This window comes from Monoraphidium neglectum, assembly GCF_000611645.1.
Source record: "Monoraphidium neglectum strain SAG 48.87 unplaced genomic scaffold scaffold00155, whole genome shotgun sequence".
Taxonomy (NCBI): Eukaryota; Viridiplantae; Chlorophyta; class Chlorophyceae; order Sphaeropleales; family Selenastraceae; genus Monoraphidium; species Monoraphidium neglectum.
In genome coordinates, this window is record NW_014013473.1 from 13,288 (window position 1) to 31,627 (window position 18,340).

The window sequence follows — 18,340 nt, forward strand, 5'->3', positions numbered from 1 at the left end:
CACTCATACGCACACACACACACACACACACGCACACACACACACACGCACACACACACGCACACACACACACCAGGATGTGGACGACTTCTGCGAGGAGCACCCAGAGGTCGTCATCCTCTGCTCATCCATCCTCTCAACCGCGGCAGTGCTGCGGTCCCTGCCCGTGCAGCGGCTCAAGCGCAACACCCTCTTTGTCGACGTCCTCTCGGTCAAGGTGGGCGCAGCTTCCGCACAGGGGCCGGGCCCAAGCGCAGGGATCCGTGCCGCCGTCCTGCATGTATGTGCTGTACTGACTCGTTGCAATCCAGCCGCGTCCGGGCAGCCTCCTCATTACTTGTTTTGCCAGCTGGCTCCAGGCATCCTGTAATTTCTAAAGGGATGCTCCTGACCATTCCGCTGCCTAAATCCCGAGGCTGCGCTCCCAACACTCCCCCAACTCAGGCGTTCCCCAAGCAGCTGCTACTGCGGGAGCTGCCCCCAGAAATGGACATCCTATGCACCCACCCCATGTTTGGTCCTGACAGCGGCAAGGGCAGCTGGAGGGGCCTCAACTTCATGTATGAGGTCGTGAGGGTTGGGGGCGACGCCGGGCGGATGGCGCGGATAGAGAACCTGCTGCGGGTGAGCGCGGGTCTGCACAGCGTGAAGCCAGGGTGAAGCTGGGGCAGCTTTGATGTTTGGAGGGCTAGTGGCTGCGCCGAAGAGCCTGCTTCTGGAACAGGACTCGATACCAGCTGGGGCTGGCGCGTGCGCTGCATCGCATCCCGCGTTGGCGTGCCATGGCGTCGCCTTGTCAGCAGCTCGATCCTGCTGGCACCGGCTCACCTTGGCGCCTGCCTGCCTGCCCGCCCACCCCAGTTTTTCCGGTCTGAGGGCTGCCGCATGGTGGAGATGACGTGTGAGGAGCACGACAGGCAGGCCGCGTCGACGCAGTTCGTCACGCACACGGTGCGTGGTGCACAGGGCTCACGCCTTAACCCTCGGCGTCCATGCGCCTGAAGCCATACGTGAACCCGTTGCGTGGCATGAACGTTCATTGCGTTTTGCCAGCGGGGTAGCCAGGTTTTTCGAGCTCCTAAGACCCCTGGCCTCACAGGGCGGGGTTTCGGCGTTCCGAGTGCAGCGACCTGCCAGCAAATTTCACACGCAGCCCTCTGCGCACCGTCCTGTGAATTACACGGGGCCCCCACCCCTTGCTCCAGCCTCACCCGCCCTCAACCGCTCCCGCCGCGCCCGCACGCGCCGCCGCAGGTGGGCCGCATGCTGGGCGAGATGGAGCTGTCGTCGACTGACATCAACACGCGGGGCTTTGAGGCGCTGCTGAACCTCGTGGAGAACACCAGTCATGACTCATTCGACCTGTACTACGGCCTCTTCCTCTACAACGCCAACGCGACGGGTGGGTGCAGTTGCATCAGGTCTTGCCCCCTTGAAACACCTGATCCTATCACGCTTTTGCCAGCAGCGACGGGGAAATGCGTGAGCCCCCTTAATGCAGACACTGTCAAGCCTCGGCTCTCTCTCTGCTGCAAGGGTTCGGGTGTGGTCTCAGTGATTGCTTCGTGTTCCATTTGCCGAATGTTCCAATGACGGAGCTGGGTGTTATTCAACCATTTTTAAATCTGCTGCTCTACTTTTCCGATGTGCCACGCCGATGTGCCACGCCGCAGAGGAGCTGCAGCGGCTGGAGATGGCGTTTGACCGGGTCAAGAAGCAGCTGCTCGGCCGCATGCATGACATCGTGCGGCAGCAGCTGCAGCTGCCCGAAGCTGGCGAGCCGCACCCCGGGTCCCCTGGCAGCCAGTCTCCGCCGTCGCCGCAGCAGCAGCAGCAGCAGCAGCGGCTGCTGTCTGCTGTGGGGCAGCCGCCGGTGCTTGACTTTGGGGGGCGGGGCGGCGCGGGCAGCAGCAGCAGCGCAGGAGAGGCCGTTCAAGTGGAGGTGCTTGCGCCAGAGCAGCAGCGGTGACCTGGGCACTTTACAGCAGCGGCCAAGAGGTACTGGATGCTTTGCCATTTGACTGACGCCGTGTTTGCTTTGACTCTGGCCCTAGAGGCTGATCATCCGCGCCACATCGGTGCCGGCATCATGATGCGGAACCTCTGTAACCCCCTTTCTGTCGGACTCTTAGACAAAGAGGCTGCGGTGCACGTATGTCTGCGAGGCTGTGGCGGTAGGTTCTGGTGGGCCGCACACGCGGGTGCGCTTGGCCGACGGCTGCAGGGTTTGCGGCGAGGGCTCGCGCTGGGACCCGGCAGCCAGGGGCGCGCGAGAGAAGGTCGGCATGGGGTCGTCTGGTGGGTGGAGCCCACATGGTTGGGGGAAGGGCCGACTTGATGTATGTCGTGTGTTTGTGGCGCCATTCCCAGATGTGTGGGCTATTCGTGTTGCCGTTGCGTGCATCAGTGCAAGGACAACGGGTTGCAGGGGTTCAAGGGTGCAAGTGCGAGGATGTAGGCTGGCGTGAGCGGGCGGCTGTCGTCTCACATAGTTATCTCACAGAACATCTCCATGGTTTTGCAGGATGAACGGACCCTGCGGCTCGTTGTCATGCCTGCAGTGCACCTTGCGCCCGTCACCGGTTACTCTCATACTCGCCACGCAGCAGCTGACCGTCAACAACGAGCCGCTCCGTACGTCTGTCACGGAAGCAAACTCCGACACATTATGCCCCCCGATTTTTTCCCGCGGTCACCCAGCTTTCATCACCACGTGCAGCCGTTGGCGCAGCCTACGGTGGATTCAATACACCACGACATTTTTGATATCTGCATAAATGCTTCAGTAAATTTCCATATCGCTTTTGTTTTGGCAAGCTGTCCTGCTGTACAGTACCTCGTAACTGCGAACTGTCCACCGGGCCGGGCAGCCAGCGTGCACGCCCAAGTAAAAACAAATGGCACGCTCCAACGTCACAGGGCAGCTGGCAGCCCTCTTGACCGCCCTCGACGCACAGGAGCCCGCCCAGGCCGACGGAGCGGCTGTGCGTCTGACCGCAGCGCTGCGCCGAGCCCCGGAGGGCGCGAAGTCAATCAGCGCTGCCGCTTTCGACAAGCTGATGTGCCACCTCAGCAGTCCGACATCTGATCGGGCCTACGAAGTCGCGGCCCGCGCCACGTGCGCTTGCTTGTTATCGGACTGGGACCAAACGATCGGCAGGCAGGTCTGCCAGTCCGCTGGGCGCGCCGCCGCCTTGGCGCACGGGCTCACCAGCCGCGACGCGGCGCTGCGGTCGCGCATACTGCTGGCGCTGCCGGGCGTGTTTCTCGCCATGCCAAACTTCCTCACGGCAAAACAGGAGATCGAAGTCAATACGGCAATAGCGGAAGTGAGTGCCAGCGCGCGCCGCCAGCAGCCCGCGCCTGCCACAGAGGCCTCGTCGCGCTGCCGCCCAGCGGCCCCCCTCCAGGCCCCCAGAGCGCAGCGTGCCTGCAACACGTGCGGCGCGCAAAGGGTCGTCTCACAGGAGCACGCGCCCCCGCTCCCTGCGGCGCGCGACGCCGCACTCGATGCGTGCTGTACGCGAGTCCCCCCGCTCGCTCATCGTTGCCGCGCATGCTCTCACCCTGCGCTTGCTGCTGAGCAGGCGCCCGGCGTCCCCGCCGCGGTGGGCCGGCTGCTGGGCGGCAGCGACGAAACCGACCGCGACCTCGCGACAACCCTGTTTTCCTGGATGCTGTACGCTACGCCGCCCGCCGCCGCCGCCGCCGCGGCCGAGGTCGCGCGCCAGCCCGGGGCGCTGCCCGGCCTGATCGCGGCCGCGGGCAGCGACACGTGCGCGGTGCTCGCGCTCAACGTCTGGCGGCGGCTCGTGGAGGCCGGCGTGGAGAGAGAGGACCTGGCGCGGGGCGTCGCCGAGGCGGGGGCGCGCGGGGCGCTAAGGCGCGTCGCGGGCGCGGCGGGGCGGCTTCTGGCTTCTGATGACCCCGCGAAAGACGAAGATTTTTCTGCGGTTGCCAATGGGCTTGCTGCGCTGTGCCGGCACGAGCCAGCCGCGGCCGCGGTCGCCGCCAACGCAGGAGTGATGAGCGCGCTCAGGCGCGCGCTGCGCAGCAGCGCCCGGGCCAAAGCCGGCATGAGGCTGCTGCTCGCGCTCAGATCCCACAGCACGAGCGCGCCCGCAGCCGGCTCGCGGCGCGACGGAGGCAAACACTGCAGCGGCGGCGGTGACGGCGGCGAGGGTGGGGGGACCATGCGCGACCCACAGCTCTTGGTCGATGTCGTGCGCGCCGCCGCGTCCGAGGACGTGAGGGTGTGCCTGCTCGCCTTCCGCTTCATTGGCTACGGCGATGGCGTGTGGTCGGTCCCTCTGATGGCTCCTGTCGCGGTCTCTGCGCTGCGCAAGCTGTACTGGGAACTCACAGAGTGAGCCACGGGCCCCCAGAATAAGGCGCCTCAGTGTGCGAAGCAAGGAGCGGGTGGCCTGGACCGCCCGACACACCTGCCGCCCGCGATGTGGCACGAAGCTCGCTTGCCGAGGGGCCATCGGCCCCGTCTGCCAGGTTGCGAGGAGGGGGAATCGGCCTGCGCATCGTGTTGGTGGCTGCGCTCCAGGGGTTGTTGTATGTGGCTCCAAGCCCCAGCTTGCTATACGCACTCTCTGCGCAGGAGGGCGAGCCTGCTGATGTGTCGTCCCTTGACGCCCGCCACCGCTGCCACGCTGCTCGCGCTCGGCGCCTCGGACGCCCTGTGGGCCGCCGCCGCCGCCGCCGCGACCGCCGCCGCGGCCGCCGCTGCCCAGCTGCTTGCGCTCGACGCCTCGGAAACTCTGCGCGCCGCCTCCGCTAAAGTCGCCGCCGCCGCCGCTGCCATCTCTGCCAAGCTGCTCGCGCTCGGCGCCTCGGACGACCTGCGCGCCGCCAGCGCCGCCGCCGAGAATGCCGCCACCGCCGCTGCCAATGCTGCGGCCGCCGCCGCCGAGGCCGCCGTCGACCTTGCGGCCGCGGGAGGCGGCCCTGAGCGCAAAGCTGATTGGTCCGCTGCCTTGCGGGCGGCGGTCGCGGCCATCAAGCTGCCCCTTGATGCAGCAGCGAGCGGCGCCGGTGGCGGGGGACCCGCGCCCCCGGCGGACGCGCCGCCCTGGGCGCTGGACCTCCTGGCATCGGCGCTCTCCGGGGCGTGCGGCGAGGCGTGCGCCGCGAAGGCGCTGGAGGTGACGGGCGGCGCCTCGCCTGGCGTCCTCGCGGCGCTGGCCCGCCATCCCGGGCTGCTGCGGGGCGTCGGCGCGTTTGTGGGCGCCTGCGGGGACGCGGCTGCTGTGGATTGGGGCCTGAAGCTGGTCAGGTCAATGGCAAAGCTGGAAACGGCGGAGCGCGCTGGCGACAAAACGGAGGGTGACGGCGCTGGCGAGCGCAGCGGGCTGGCCGCGGCGTTGGTGGAGCTGCGGCGCTGGCTGAGCATGCTCTCGCGCGCGCCCGACAGTGCCGTCGCCTTGGAAGCTGCGGAAGGGCTGCTGGCCGCGTGTGACGCGAGCGGCCGGGCAAGTGCAGGTGATTCCGGCTCGAGCAGGGGCGTCGGCGACGCCTGCGGCAACAACGCCGGAGAGGGTGCCAGCGCAGAGCGTGGCGCCGTGGCCAGCGGTGGTGGTTACAGCAGCGGGGAGGTAGTGGGGTCGGCCGGTGCCAGTACGTCACAGCAGGCGACGGCTGCACCGTCTCCTCAGCGGAAAGGGACGCCCATGAGGTCGTGCTCAGGTTGCGGCCAGACAGAAGCGCAGCTGGGGCGGGCGCCCAAGGCCTGCGCCGGCTGCCGCCAAGTCAGGTGCGCTGGGGTGCTGGGGAATGAGTGTACAAACGGGCGTGGGAGACGGGTGCATTCAGCGCGTTCACTACTGCCCAAGTTCAGCCTTGGCTTGTTGACTTGAAGCTCTGAGCGACAACCGCCTTGCAATGCAAACTTGTCAGGATGACGTCGTGCCGGCTTTGTCAATTCCGACCAATTGACCGTACACTCACGCCCCTGATCCTCCCCTGCCGGCCGCAGGTACTGCGGCGAAGCGTGCGCAAGGGCAGCCTGGCCTGCACACAAGAAGGAGTGCAAGGAGCACCAGCAGCAGCAGAAACAGCAGGCGCAGCCGCAGCAGGCTCAGCAGGTGGCGGAGTAGCAGCAGCAGCAGCAGCAGCAGCAGCAGCAGCAGCAGCAGCAGCAGCAGCAGCAGCAGCAGCAGCAGCAGCAGCAGCAGTAGCAGTGATATCGAAGCAGAAGCGTTTGCTTGGTGCGATCACATGTTTTATCTGTGGCACATGCCCCTGCAGCTTCTACTTTGTTCTTTATCCCAGTTTGGTGCCTGTCGCCGCTGTACCATCATCCACATTTTGCCTGCAACACCTAGCAAATGTGCATATTCACTCCAAACACAGGAATGTGCCCTCCCTGAGCCACAGATGTTCAGCCGCACGATTGTACATGGGAAGAGAGTTCCCCAAGCCATTATTATTCCTGCACATCTATCCACCACTGCCCACATATATATGCGGCACTCTCTCTTCTCTCCTATGCTCTCATGCACCAATTGGAACCTGTAACAACATCATTCTGTGTTTGAATTGCTGGCCGAGACGGAGCTGTTGTCGACAGACATCACCACTTGCTTGGGGTTGTCAAGCGCTGCCGAACCTCGTGGAGAATACCAGCCATGACTCATCCAACCTTTGATATGGCCTCTTCCTGTACAGCGCTGACGTCACGGGAGGGTGCAGTGTCATGAGCTTGTACCCCAAATCATTCATCACATTTGAACTCTCTACCAGCAGTTAAGGGGAAACTCTGAGCTCTCGCTCCCTTGCTGCACATGCAAATAAGCCGCACCTGCTTGCTTGTTATTGCCTCGATGGCTCGGGTGCAATGGCCTAAATCGCCTTTCTTTTGAGAACGATCCATCTGCTGGTGCTGCATGTCATCTTATCATGACTTCTGCTGCTCTCTTCGTGCAATGCGCCACGCAACAGCTGTCCCCATAGCAGCCACAGCCGCCGCCGCCGCCGCAGCAGCAGCAGCAGCAGCAGCAGCAGCAGCAGCAGCAGCAGCAGCAGCAGCAGCAGCAGCAGCAGCGGCGGCGGCTGCGGCTGCTGTTTGGCCGCTGGGAAGCTGTCGGTGCTTGACGTCCGTTTGGGAGGGCGGGGCGGCGTGGGCAGCGGCAGCAGCGCCTAGGAGGCTGTCCAGGTGGCAGTTCTGGTGCCAGAGCAGCAGCGGTAATCTGGGCACTTTGAAGCGAGTGAGGAGTGAGGCAGCGGCCAAGAGGCACTGGATGCAATGCTTGCCAATGGACTGACACCATGTTTGCCATGACAGCGGCCCTCGAGGCTAGTTAGCTGGGTCTCACTGGTGCCATTGTCGCGACTCAAATGTACCTTACACTCACTTTTGGTTGGGTTGTGTGGCACGGAGGGTGGCGGCAGGCAAACCCGAGGGCGGCTGCTGTAGGTCCTATTGGGCTGCAAACGCGGGTGCGTTGGGCGACAGCTGCAGGAACTGTGGCGAGGGCGGCCCTTGGCCGCGTTAGAGAACGCCAATACTGTACGTGGTCGTCTGGGTGCTGGAGCCCATGTGGCCGTACAAAGACCAAATCAATTTGCTTTGTGCATGTGTGGCGTCGCTCCCTATGCGCGGGCCATGCGTGTCGCCGTTCCTCGCAAGAACAGCCCGCAGCGCGACAGCGATTGAAGAGGTTCCACGGTTCCATGCATGCGCAAGGATGCAGGCCGGTGTGAGCAGGCAGCTGTCGTCTCACATGTTTTCCTCTGCACAGTGCATCATCTTGCAGGATTGACGGAGCCTGCGGCGCGTTGTCATGCCTCAGCATCCCGCATGTGACTTGATCACTACCAAACAGTACGAGTAGCGCCGCTCACCTCGCCACCCTCCGCGCAACAGCCGCCTCCCACCAACGAGACGGTTTGTGAATGTGACATACAGTACTCTCCTGATACCAATACAGCATTATCATGCTTCCATTTTTGCAGTCTGTCGTGCGGTAATTGCGTATTGCACGCACCGTTGAACCGTGTCGGGTAGTGTGCACGCCCATCTGACAAAGATGGCACGCTCGAACGCGACAGGGCAGCTGGCAGCCCTCTTGACCGCCTTGGAGGCACAGGATCTCGCCCAGGCCGACGCAGCGGCTGTGCGCCTGGCCACAGCGCTGCGTCGCTCCCCTGAGGGCGTTCAGTCAATCCGCCCTTCCGCTTTTGACAAGTTGTTGCGCCACCTCAGCAGCCCGGTACCCGAGCGGGCCTACGAAATCGCCGCCCGCGCCACGTGCGCCTGCTTAATGGCAGAAGGCGACGACGACAGACGGATCGCTGAGCATGTCTGCTGCACCGCCGGGCGGGCAGCCGCCCTCATCTGCGGGATCACCAGCCACGACGCGGCGCTGTGCTCGCGCATAGTGGCGGCGGTGCCGTGCCTCTTTGCGCCCATGCCTCAAGTTTTCACGGAGCAAGAGCAGGTCCAATTCAACACAGCCATAGCAGAGGTGGGTGAAAGGTTGTATTGCCAGCACGCCGCGGCAGCAGCAACGGCCTCCCTGTCCCCCGCCGCCCACCCCCCCCCCCGCCCCTAGAGCACAGCGTGCCTGCGGCACAAGCATCCGGCAAAGTGAAGACACAAGAGCGCGCCCCCGCGCCCTGTGACATGCGACGCTGCACTCAATGCGTGCCCGACGCGCCTCCTCCGCCCCCCTTTTCGTCGCCTGCGCACACACCGGGCTTGCTGGCGAGCAGGCGCCCGACGTGCCCGCTGCAGTGGGCCGGCTGCTGGGTGGCATCGACGAGGCCGAGCGCAACCTGTCAACCGGCCTGCTCTCAAAGTTGCTGCTCGCCGCGCCGCCTGCCGCCGCCGCCGCCGCCGCTGAGGTCGTGCGCCAGCCGGGCGCGCTGCCCGGCCTGATCGCCGTCGCGGGCGTGGACGCGTTCGCCTTCATCGCGCTCAACACCTTTCAGCGACTCGTGCAGGCCGGCGTCGCCCCGGAGGACGTGGCGAGGGGCGTCGCCGCGGCGGGGGCGCGCGGCACCCTGCGGCGCATCGCGAGCACGGCGGAGCGGCTGCTTTCCGATGACCCCTGGAAAGAGAAGGAGTTTCTGCTGCTCACCAGCGGCCTCTCAACGCTGTGTCAGCACGAGCCTGCCGCCACGGCGGTGGCCGCAAACGCAGGGGTGGTGAGCGCGCTGAGGGGCGCGCTGCGCAGCGGCAGCCGCGCCGTGGAAGCGATGAAACTGCTGCTCTCGCTCAAGACCAACGCTGCGGGCGCGCACGCAGCGGCGCCGCGGCGAGACGGAGGTGACCCCCGCGGCGCTGGTGGCAGCAGCGGCGGCGGCAGCGGCGCCGAAAACCTGCGCGACCCGCGGCTCTTGGCGGAGGTCGTGCGCGCCGCGGGGTCGGCGGACGCGACGTTGTCCCTGCTCGCCTTGCGCTTTATAGGGCTTATCGATGAAATGTGGTCGATACCCCTGTTGGCTCCTGTCGCGGTCTCGGCCCTGCGGAAATTCGACTTGCAACTCACAGAGTGAGCTGGGGCCGCGCACCAAGAGGGGAGCGGGCGGCTCGCCCGCCCAGCGGCGGGCAGGGGACTTGTCTGCCGGGTTGCTCGAGGAAGGCATTGGGGTGCATGTCATGTCGATGGCCGCCCTCCTGGGTCCGCCCTATGCTGAGCCCCAGATGCTCAGCTCCAGTTGCTAAGCGGCGGCTTGCTATATGCAATGCCTGCGCAGGAGCGTGGGCATGATGGTGTCTATGTTCCCCACCGGCGCCGTCGCCCCCACGCTGCTGTCGCTCGGCGCCCCCGACGCCCTGCGCGCCGCCGCCGCGGCCGCCGTGCCGCACGTCGCCCGCGGCGCGGCGAAGGGTGGCGGCTCCTCGGACGGGAGCGACTGCGACCCTGATCTCGACGCCGCATGGACGGCCGCCTTCTGGGCGGCGCTCGCCGCCATCAAGCTGCCGCGGGAGGCAGCTGCCAGCCACGCCCCTTGCGCGGGGCCGTCGTCCCCTGCGGACGCGCTGGCGTGGGCGCTCGAGCTCGTGTCGGGGTCGCTTTCCGGAGCGCGCGGCGCGCCGCACGCCGCGACGGCGCTGAACGCGATGGCCTCTGTCCCGGGCGACGTCCTCAGGGCGCTCGCGCGCCACCCCGGGCTGCTGCTGGGTGTCGGCGCATTCGTGGGCGCCTCTGAGGACGCAGAATGTGTGGAGTCAGGGTTAGAGCTGGTCAGGACGATGGCAGAGCTGGAAAAGGCGCCGCGCGCTGCGGGCGAAGCGGAGGGCGGCTGCGCCGCCGCTTGCAGCGGCGAGCCCGGCGGGCCGGGCGCCCTGGGGGAGCTGCGGCGGTGGCTGAGCATGCTCGCGCGCGCGCCGGACAGGGCCGTCGCGTGGGAGGCTGCGGCGGGGCTTGCCGCGTTCGACACGAGCCGTCTGGGTGCGGGTAAATTCATTTCGGGCAGGGGCAGCAGCGACGGCGGCGACGGTGACGGCGGCAGGGGCGCCAGCGAAGGCCGCGGCGCCGTGGCCAGCAGTGGCGGTGGCAGCAGCGGGGAGGCCCCGGGGTCGGCTGGCGGCAGTACGTCGCAGCAGGTGACGGCTGCACTGTCTCCTCAGCGGAGAGGCAGGCCCATCAGGTCGTGCTCTGTTTGCGGCCAGACAGAGGAGCAGCTGGGGCGGGCGCCCAAGGCCTGCGCCGGCTGCCGCAAAGTCAGGTGCGCTGGGGTGCGAGGGAATGCGTGTGCGAACTTGTGTGGGAGACGAGTGCATTTGGCGCGTTCACCACCGCACATGATCAACCGTTTTCAGACTTGCAGTATGAATGACGGCCGCCTGAAAACGTAAACCTACAAGGCTGCAGGTTGGCATTCGGTTGGCTGTGTCAATGCTGAGCAATCAACCACACTGTTTCGCCCCTGATTCCTCCTGCTGGCTGCAGGTACTGCGGCGAAGCGTGCGCCAGGGCAGCCTGGCCGGCGCACAAGAAGGAGTGCAAGGAGCAGCAGCAGCAGCCGCAGCAGCAGCAGCAGCAGCAGCAGCAGCAGCAGCAGCAGCAGCAGCAGCAGCAGCAGCAGCAGCAGCAAAAACAGCAGTCGCAGCCGCAGCAGGCTCAGCAGCAGCAGCAGCAGCAGCAGCAGCAGCAGCAGCAGCAGCAGTGATGTTGTCCAAGCAGCGTTGCCTTGCAGCTATAACTTGTGTTTGATCTGTGCCCCTTGCGCCTGTGGCCGGCGCACTAACACCCGCTTGTTGCCTACGACGCCTGGTGACCTTGTATATTTTTTGATCCTTGAAGCATTGTTGATGTTGCTCTCCTTGAGCCACAGATGCACCAATGAGTTTCTTTCGAGGGAATGCTTGTACTTCCTGCGCATGCGCCAGTCTCGACAAATGCTGCATGCGCGCTTCTCCCCTGCGCTCTTCGTCGTCATGCACTGCATCAAATGCAGTATGTATTAATACAATTTTGTACTGTACTGCTGGGACAGATGAAGCTGTCGTCCGACGAAATCAATATGCGAGGTTTTGAATGTTGTGCGGTGGGGAGGGGGGGCAGGGGGCCGGCAACAATTAGCGCCGGAGCACCAGCCACGACTCATTCGACCTGTGCAGCAGCAGCTGTGATGTTGTTGCAGCAGCAGCAGCAGCAGCAGTGTTGTTGTTTCAGAAGCGTTTGCATGCCGTTGTCCCATGTTTCACTTGGGGCACCTGCCCCTACAGCTTCTGCTTTGTTCTTTATCCCAGTTGTTTGCCTATGGCTGCTCATTCTCATCCCATCTTCGCCTGCGACGCCTGGCGAGTGCGCATATTTACTTCTGCAGCAGGAGTGCGCCCTCCTTGAGCCACAGATGCGCAACCGTCTGATCGTTCATGGGGTGGGAGTGCCCCAAGCCGTGGTACTTCCTGCGCATGCACCAGCACCCATGTATGCGGCGCTCTCCGTTTTCTCCCACGCTTTCAAATGTCATGCACGTCGTCGATTGGAGTCTGTAACACCCTTTTCGGACTTTCATACGGAGAGGCTGTGGTGCGCGTGTACCGAGAGGCCGCGGCGGTAGGTTCTGGTGGGCTGCAAACGCGGGTGGGCTTGGCCGACGGCTGCAGAGTTGGCAGGGAGGGCGGCGCTTGGACCTCGGAGCCACACACACACAAACATGAGAAGGTCAACACGCGGTCTTCTGGGTGCTGGAATCTATGTGGTTGGAGGAGAAACCTTTCCAGTCTAGTTGTGGATTTGTGGCGTCGTTCCAGATGTGCGCGCGATTGTTATTGCCGGCGCGCGGATGTTATGCAGGCTGGTGTCAGCGGGCGGCTTTTGCCCCGCAGTCTTCCCTGCCAACAATCCTCATCTTGCAGGATCGATGGACCCTGCGGCGCGTCTACATGCATGAGCATCCCGGTTCAGCATGTTGCTGCAGGGCACACCCCAGCTCGCAACTTGCGCCGTCACCCGTTGCAACAGCCCGCTCCCACCGACAAGACGGCGCGTGTGGGTGGCACGTTCGTATGATGAATGCATAATCATTTTCCCATCTTGGCAATCTGTCGTGCGGTAGCTGCGAACTGCATGAACCGTGCCGGGCAGCGTGCACGCCCAGGATTTAAAAATGGCGCGCTGGAACGTGGCAGGACAGCTGGCAGCCCTGTTGGCCGCCCTAGAGACACAAGATTTTGCCCAGGCCGACGCTGCGGCCGTGCGTTTTGCCGCAGCGCTGCGCCGCTCCCCAGAAGGCGTGCAGTCGATCAGCGCCGCCGCTTTTGACAAGCTGCTGTGCTACCTCAGCAGCCCGGTGTCCAAGAGGGCCTACCAAGTGGCCGCGTGCGCCACATCTGCCTGCTTGGTGGCGGAGGGTGATGATGAAAGCCGGTTTGCTACGCAGATCTGCCGCGCCGCCGGGTGCGCCGCCGCCCTTGTGCGCGGGATCACCAGCCACAACGCGGCGCTGCGGTTGCGCATTATGCTGGCGCTGCCGTGCGTGTTTCCGGCCATGCTGCACACCTTTTCAGAGCAGGAGCAGATCCGATTCGACACAGCCATAGCCGAGGTGGGTGAAAGCTCGTGTCGCCGCCGTCCTCGGGCAGCAGCCCCAAATGGCCTCAATGTCCCACGCCGCCCAGCCCTCCCCAGCCCCCAGCGTGCCGCTTGCATGCGACACATGCGGTCGGCAAAGAAGGCTCTTACAGGAGCGCGCGCCCCTTGCACTGTGTGTCGCGCGACGCTGCACGCCACCCGTGCTTGACGCGCCTCCTCTGCTCACCTCCTCTGGCGCACCCGCGCCGCGCTTGCTGACGAGCAGGCGCCCGGCGTACCCGCCACAGTGGGCCGGCTGCTGGGCGGCAGCGAGGAGGCCGAGCGCAGCCTCGCAACCGGCCTGCTATTGAAGATGCTGAATGCGGCGCCGCCCGCCGCCGCCGCCGCCGCCGCCGAGGTCGTGCGCCAGCCGGGGGCGCTGCCCGGCCTGATCGCGGCTGCAGGCAATGACATGTTCGCGATGGTCGCGCTCAACACCTGGCAGGAACTCATACCGGCCGGCGTGGCGAGAGAGGACCTGGCGCGGGGCGTCGCCGAGGCGGGGGCTCGCGGGGCACTGACGCGCGTCGCTGGCGCGGCAGAGCGGCTGTTTTCCCGCAACCCCGCGAACGACGATCTCTTTTTGGTGATGGCCGGCGGCCTCACCGCGCTGTGCCTTCACGAGCCCGCCGCCGCGGCGGTCGCCGCGAACGCAGGGGTGGTGAGCGCGATGAGGGGCGCGCTGCGCAGCGGCACCCGCGCCGCGGCCGCGCTGAGGCTGCTGCTTGCGCTCAAGGGCCCGTGGAGGGCGGCGCCGCGCCGCGTAGGAGGTGACCCCTGCGGCAGCGGCGGCGGCGGCGGCGCGGAGGGCGACGGCGGTGGCGGAAGCCTGGGCGACCCTCGGCTTTTGGCCGAGGTCGTGCGCGCCGCTGCGTCAGCGGACCTGGATGTGTGCCTGCTCGCCTTCCGGCTCATATGGGACGGCGATGACGTCTGGTCGGTCCCCCTGATGGCTCCTGTCGCGGTCTCGGCGCTGCGCAAACTGAATTGGGAACTCACAGAGTGAGCCAGGGGCGCGTGGAAGGGGAGGGAGCGGGCGGCCTGTACCTCCGGACACGCCCGCCGTCTGCTGCACGCAGCCCGGTTGCGAGCAGGGGCATCGCCTGCTGGTTGGCAAACGAGTGCGTGTTGAGTTGACGGCCCCGCCCCTGGGGTTGCGGCATGCGGCGCCAAGCCCCAGCTTTCGCTGCGCACTCACTGCGCAGGAGGGCGAGCATATTGATGTGTCACCCCCTGATGCCTGCCACAGCTGCCACGCTGCTGGCCCTTGGCGCCCCGAACGCCTTGCGCGCTGCCGCTGCCGCTGCTGCCGCCGCCGCCGTGCCGCTGGCTGCCGGCGGCGCGACCGAGGGGGATGTCACCTCCGACGGGAGCGACGGCGGCCCCGATAGCGAGGCTGCATGGGCGGCGGCCATGTGGGCGTCGCTCGCGGCCATCAAGCTGCCCCTCGATGCAGCAGCGAGCGGCGCCGGTGGCACGGGGTCCGCACCCCTGCCAGCAGCGCCGTCCTGGGCGCTCGACCTCGTGTCTGCGGCGCTCTCTGCGGCGCACGGCGCGGCGCGTGTCGCAAGGGCACTGGAAGTGATGGGCGCCGTTCCGCCAGTCATTCTCAAGTTGCTCTCGCGCCACCCTGGGCTGCTGCGGGGCTTATGCGCGTTCGTGGCCGGCTGCGGGGACGCGGCAGTTGTAGAGTCGGGGCTGAAGCCTGTCAGGACGTTGGCGATGCTGGAAACGGCGGCGTGCGCCAGCGATGAAACGCAGGGGGGCTGCGCCGCTGCATGCGCCGGCGAGCCCGGCGGGCCGGGGGCGCTGGCCGCGGCGTTGGCGGAGCTGCGGCGCTGGCTGAGCATGCTCTCGCGCGCGCCGGACAGGATCGTCGCGGGGGAGGCTGCGGCGGGGCTGGCCGCGTTCGACGCGAGCCGGGGGACGTGCGCAGGCGATTCAGGCTCGGGCGGTGGCGGCGGCGCCGGCGGGAAGGGTGCCGGCGCAGGGCCCGGCGCCATGGCCAGCAGTGGCGGTTGCAGCAGCAGCGACGAGGCAGCGGAGTCCGCTGCCGCCAGCACGTCACAGCAGGCAACGGCTGCACCGTCTGCTCACCCAAAAGGGAAGCTTATTAGGTCATGCGCAGTTTGCGGCCAGACAGAGGCGCAGCTGGGGCGGGCGCCCAAGGCCTGCGCCGGCTGCCGCAAAGTCAGGTGCGCTGGGGTGCTGGGGAATGAGTAAGGGTATCAGTATGGGACACGGGTGCATACGGCGCGTTCATCACCACCTGCCATCATCCTTGGCGTGTTGACTTTAAGCCCTGACAGACGGCTGCCTTTTTGTGTGAGCCTGCGAGGATGACACCGAGCCGGCTTTGTCAATGCTGACCAATCAACCATGCGGTACATCTATACTCGTGCCCCTGATTCCGCCTGCTGACTGCAGGTACTGCGGCGAAGCGTGCGCCAGGGCAGCCTGGTCGGCGCACAAGAAGGAGTGCAAGGAGCAGCAGCAGCAGCAGCAGCAGCAGCAGCAGCAGCAGCAGCAGCAGCAGCAGCAGCAGCAGCAGCAGCAGAAACAGCCGCCACCGCCACAGCAGGTTCAGCAAGGGGTGGAACAGCAGCAGCACCAGCATCAGCACCAACACCAGCACCAGCAACAGTGATAATGAAGCAGCAGCGTTTGTTTGGCGCCGTCCCATGTTTCATCTCTGGCACCTGCCCTTATAGCTTCTACTTTGTTCTTTACCCCAGCGTTGTGCCTATGGCTGCTGTACTATCATTGCAATTTCGCCTGCGGCGCCTGGCGAGTGCGCATTTTTTTGTGCAGCAGGGATGCGCCCTGTTTGCGCCAGAGATGCGCATCTGCCTGATTGTTCTTGGGGTGGGGGTGCCCCAAGCCGTGGTACTTCATTCACCGGCGCTGACAAACCCGGCACTCTTGATTCCCTCCTACGCTTGTCCAAGTCATGCACGGCACGAAACGGAGTCTGTAACGGCGCAACTCTGTACTGTACTGCAGGGCGAGACAGAGCAAATGTCAACAACATCAACATGCCAGGATAGGAGGCGATGATGAACCTTGTCGATAAAACCCGCTATGACTTGCGTCGCAGAGGAGCTGCATCAATAGGCTGAAAATGGTGTTTGACCGGGCGGGTCAAGATGCACCTGCTCGGCCGCATGCACGACAACATGCGGCAGCAGCTGCAGCTGCTTGAAGCTGACAAGCCGCGCTTGGGCTCGCCTGGCAGCCAGTCCCCGCCGCAGCAGACGTCCCCACAGCAGGGGCAACAGCAGCGTCTGCTATCCGCTGCAGGGCAGCCGCCGGTTCTTGACTTTGGGGGACGCGGTGGCATTGATAGCGGCAGCAGCGCCGGGGCGGCTGCCCAGGCGGAGGTCCATGCGCCTGAGCAGCAGCGGAGATCTGGGAACTCGACAGCAGCGGCCAAGAGGCACTGGATGCTTTGCCAATTGACTCACGCCGTGTTGACCACGAGGGCGGCCCCCACGGCTGTGCAGCTGTGGCCTCACTGCTGTCATTGCAACCTAAACTCCTGTAACTCCCATTTGGTTGGGTCCCAAGAAATGGAGGCGGGCGCCTGGGCGCGCCCGAGACGCGGCAGCAGTCATATTTTGGTGGGCTGCAAACGCGGCCGCGCTTGGCCGACGGCTGCAGGGTTTGCGGCGCTTGCACCCTGGAGCCACAGATACATGAGGAGGTCAACACGTGGTCGTCTGTGAGTTGGAATCCATGTGATCAGAGGAGGGACCTGTTCAGTCTACGTTGTGTAGTTGTGGCGTCGTTCCCGATGTTCGGGCGTTCGTCGTCGCCGTTCTGCGCAGGTGACAGGGATTGATGCAATGATGCAAGCGCGAGGACGCAGGCTGGTCTGAGCGGGCGGCTCGCGTATCACAGTTTTACCCGCCAATGATCCTCACCTTGCCGATAGATAGACCCTGTGGCGCGTTGTCATGCATAAGCATCCGGCACGCCACATGCGCTGTCCACCTGGTCACGCAGCACCTCACTGTCACTCATGACAAACGGACGAGACGGTTTGTGGGCGCTAGACGTGTACAGGATGTATGAAACGCTCACATGCATGCTATGACGGAGTTTATCTGTCACATGCTGTTTTCATTCCAGCGATCTGCCGTGCGGTAGCTGCGAACTGCATGCACCGTGCCGGGCAGCGTACACGCCCGTTCGTAAATGGCACGCTGGAACGTGACAGGGCAGCTGGCAGCCCTCTTGACCGCCCTGGAGGCACAGGAGCCTGCCCAGGCGGATGCGGCGGCGGCGCGGCGCAGCGCTGCGCCGCTCCCCAGGGGGCGTCCAGGCCATCAGCGCCGTCGCTTTTGACAAGCTGCTGTCGCACCTCAGCAGCCCAGTATCCGAGCAGGCTTACGAAATCGCCGCCCGCGCCACATGCGCCTGCTTGTCGGCAGAAGCCGGAAACGGTGAAGTGATCGCTCGTCAGGTCTGCCGCACCGCCGGGCGCGCCGCCGCCCTCGTGCGCGGGATCACCAGCCACGACACGGCGCTGCGGTTGCGCATACTGCTGGCGCTGCCGTGCGTGTTTGCGGCCATGCCGCAAACCCACACAACTGAAGAGCAGGTCCTATTCTGCACAGCCATAGCAACGGTGGGTGACAGCACGGGCCGCCAGCACCCTCCAGCAGCCTCAACGGCCCTATCGGCCCCCGCCACACAATCCCCCCCTCCCGCCCCCAGTGTCCTGCGTGCATGCGACACGTGCGGCTGGCAAAGCAGACTTTCATAGGGGCGCGCATCCCTCCGCACCCTCTGATGCGCGACGCTTCACTGGTTCCGTGCTCGACTGGCCTCCTCCGCTCACCTGGTCGCCGCCTGCGCACACACCGCACTCGCTGGCAAGCAGACATCCGGCGTCCCCGCTGCAGTTGGCCGGCTGCTGGGCGGTAGCGACGAGACCGAGCGCAACCGCGCCACAGGCCCGCTGTCCAAGATGCTGCTCGCCGTGCCGACCGCCGCCGCCGCCGCCGCCGCGGCCGAGGTCGTACGCCAGCCGGGGGCGCTGCGCGGCCTGATCGCTGCGGCGGGCGTGGATTTGTTCGTCCCCATCGCGCTCAACGCCTGGGAGTGGCTCTCGCGTGCCGGCGTGGCAGCGGAGGACATGGCGCGGGCCGTCGCCGAAGCGGGGGCGGGCGGGGCGCTGCGGCGCGTCGCGGGCGCGGCGGAGCGGGTGTTTTCAGAGGACCCCTCAAAAGACGGCGATTTCGGGATGATGGTTGGCGGCCTCACCATGCTGTGTCAGCACGAGCCCGCCGCTACGGCGG

The 18,340-nt window shown here is 65.6% G+C and overlaps 5 protein-coding genes across 5 annotated transcripts in view; all 5 read left to right on the plus strand.

The window, feature by feature from the left end:
• The window catches only part of MNEG_1533 (Arogenate dehydrogenase 2), a gene marked incomplete at both ends in the record, with an annotated part of 3,841 nt that extends 1,872 nt beyond the window's left edge, over nucleotides 1–1,969 (plus strand). Inside the window, 5 exons of the mRNA XM_014049981.1 lie at nucleotides 77–217; nucleotides 445–624; nucleotides 862–951; nucleotides 1,255–1,402; nucleotides 1,674–1,969. Coding sequence (XP_013905435.1) covers nucleotides 77–217; nucleotides 445–624; nucleotides 862–951; nucleotides 1,255–1,402; nucleotides 1,674–1,969 — 855 coding nt within the window. The remainder of the gene's footprint in view (nucleotides 1–76; nucleotides 218–444; nucleotides 625–861; nucleotides 952–1,254; nucleotides 1,403–1,673) is intronic.
• Nucleotides 1,970–3,272: 1,303 nt separating this feature from the next.
• Nucleotides 3,273–6,185, plus strand: MNEG_1534 (hypothetical protein; the record flags this gene model as incomplete). The annotated part of the gene is made up of 4 exons (XM_014049982.1): nucleotides 3,273–3,329; nucleotides 3,588–4,366; nucleotides 4,610–5,756; nucleotides 6,105–6,185. 4 exons carry the CDS (start codon nucleotides 3,273–3,275, stop codon nucleotides 6,183–6,185), a joined length of 2,064 nt encoding a protein of 687 aa, XP_013905436.1.
• A 2,464-nt stretch (nucleotides 6,186–8,649) lies between these two features.
• On the plus strand, nucleotides 8,650–11,127 carry MNEG_1535 (hypothetical protein; the record flags this gene model as incomplete). Its single annotated transcript, XM_014049983.1, has 3 exons — nucleotides 8,650–9,503; nucleotides 9,709–10,683; nucleotides 10,908–11,127. 3 exons carry the CDS (start codon nucleotides 8,650–8,652, stop codon nucleotides 11,125–11,127), a joined length of 2,049 nt encoding a protein of 682 aa, XP_013905437.1.
• Nucleotides 11,128–12,573: 1,446 nt separating this feature from the next.
• Nucleotides 12,574–14,043, plus strand: MNEG_1536 (hypothetical protein; the record flags this gene model as incomplete). Its single annotated transcript, XM_014049984.1, has 2 exons — nucleotides 12,574–13,011; nucleotides 13,264–14,043. The coding sequence occupies 2 exons, from the start codon at nucleotides 12,574–12,576 to the stop codon at nucleotides 14,041–14,043; spliced, it is 1,218 nt and encodes a 405-aa protein (XP_013905438.1).
• A 3,966-nt stretch (nucleotides 14,044–18,009) lies between these two features.
• Nucleotides 18,010–18,340, plus strand: part of MNEG_1537 (hypothetical protein) — a gene marked incomplete at both ends in the record, with an annotated part of 2,654 nt that continues 2,323 nt past the window's right edge. The window contains one exon of the mRNA XM_014049985.1: nucleotides 18,010–18,313. Within this exon, the coding sequence (XP_013905439.1) occupies nucleotides 18,010–18,313 (304 nt within the window). The remainder of the gene's footprint in view (nucleotides 18,314–18,340) is intronic.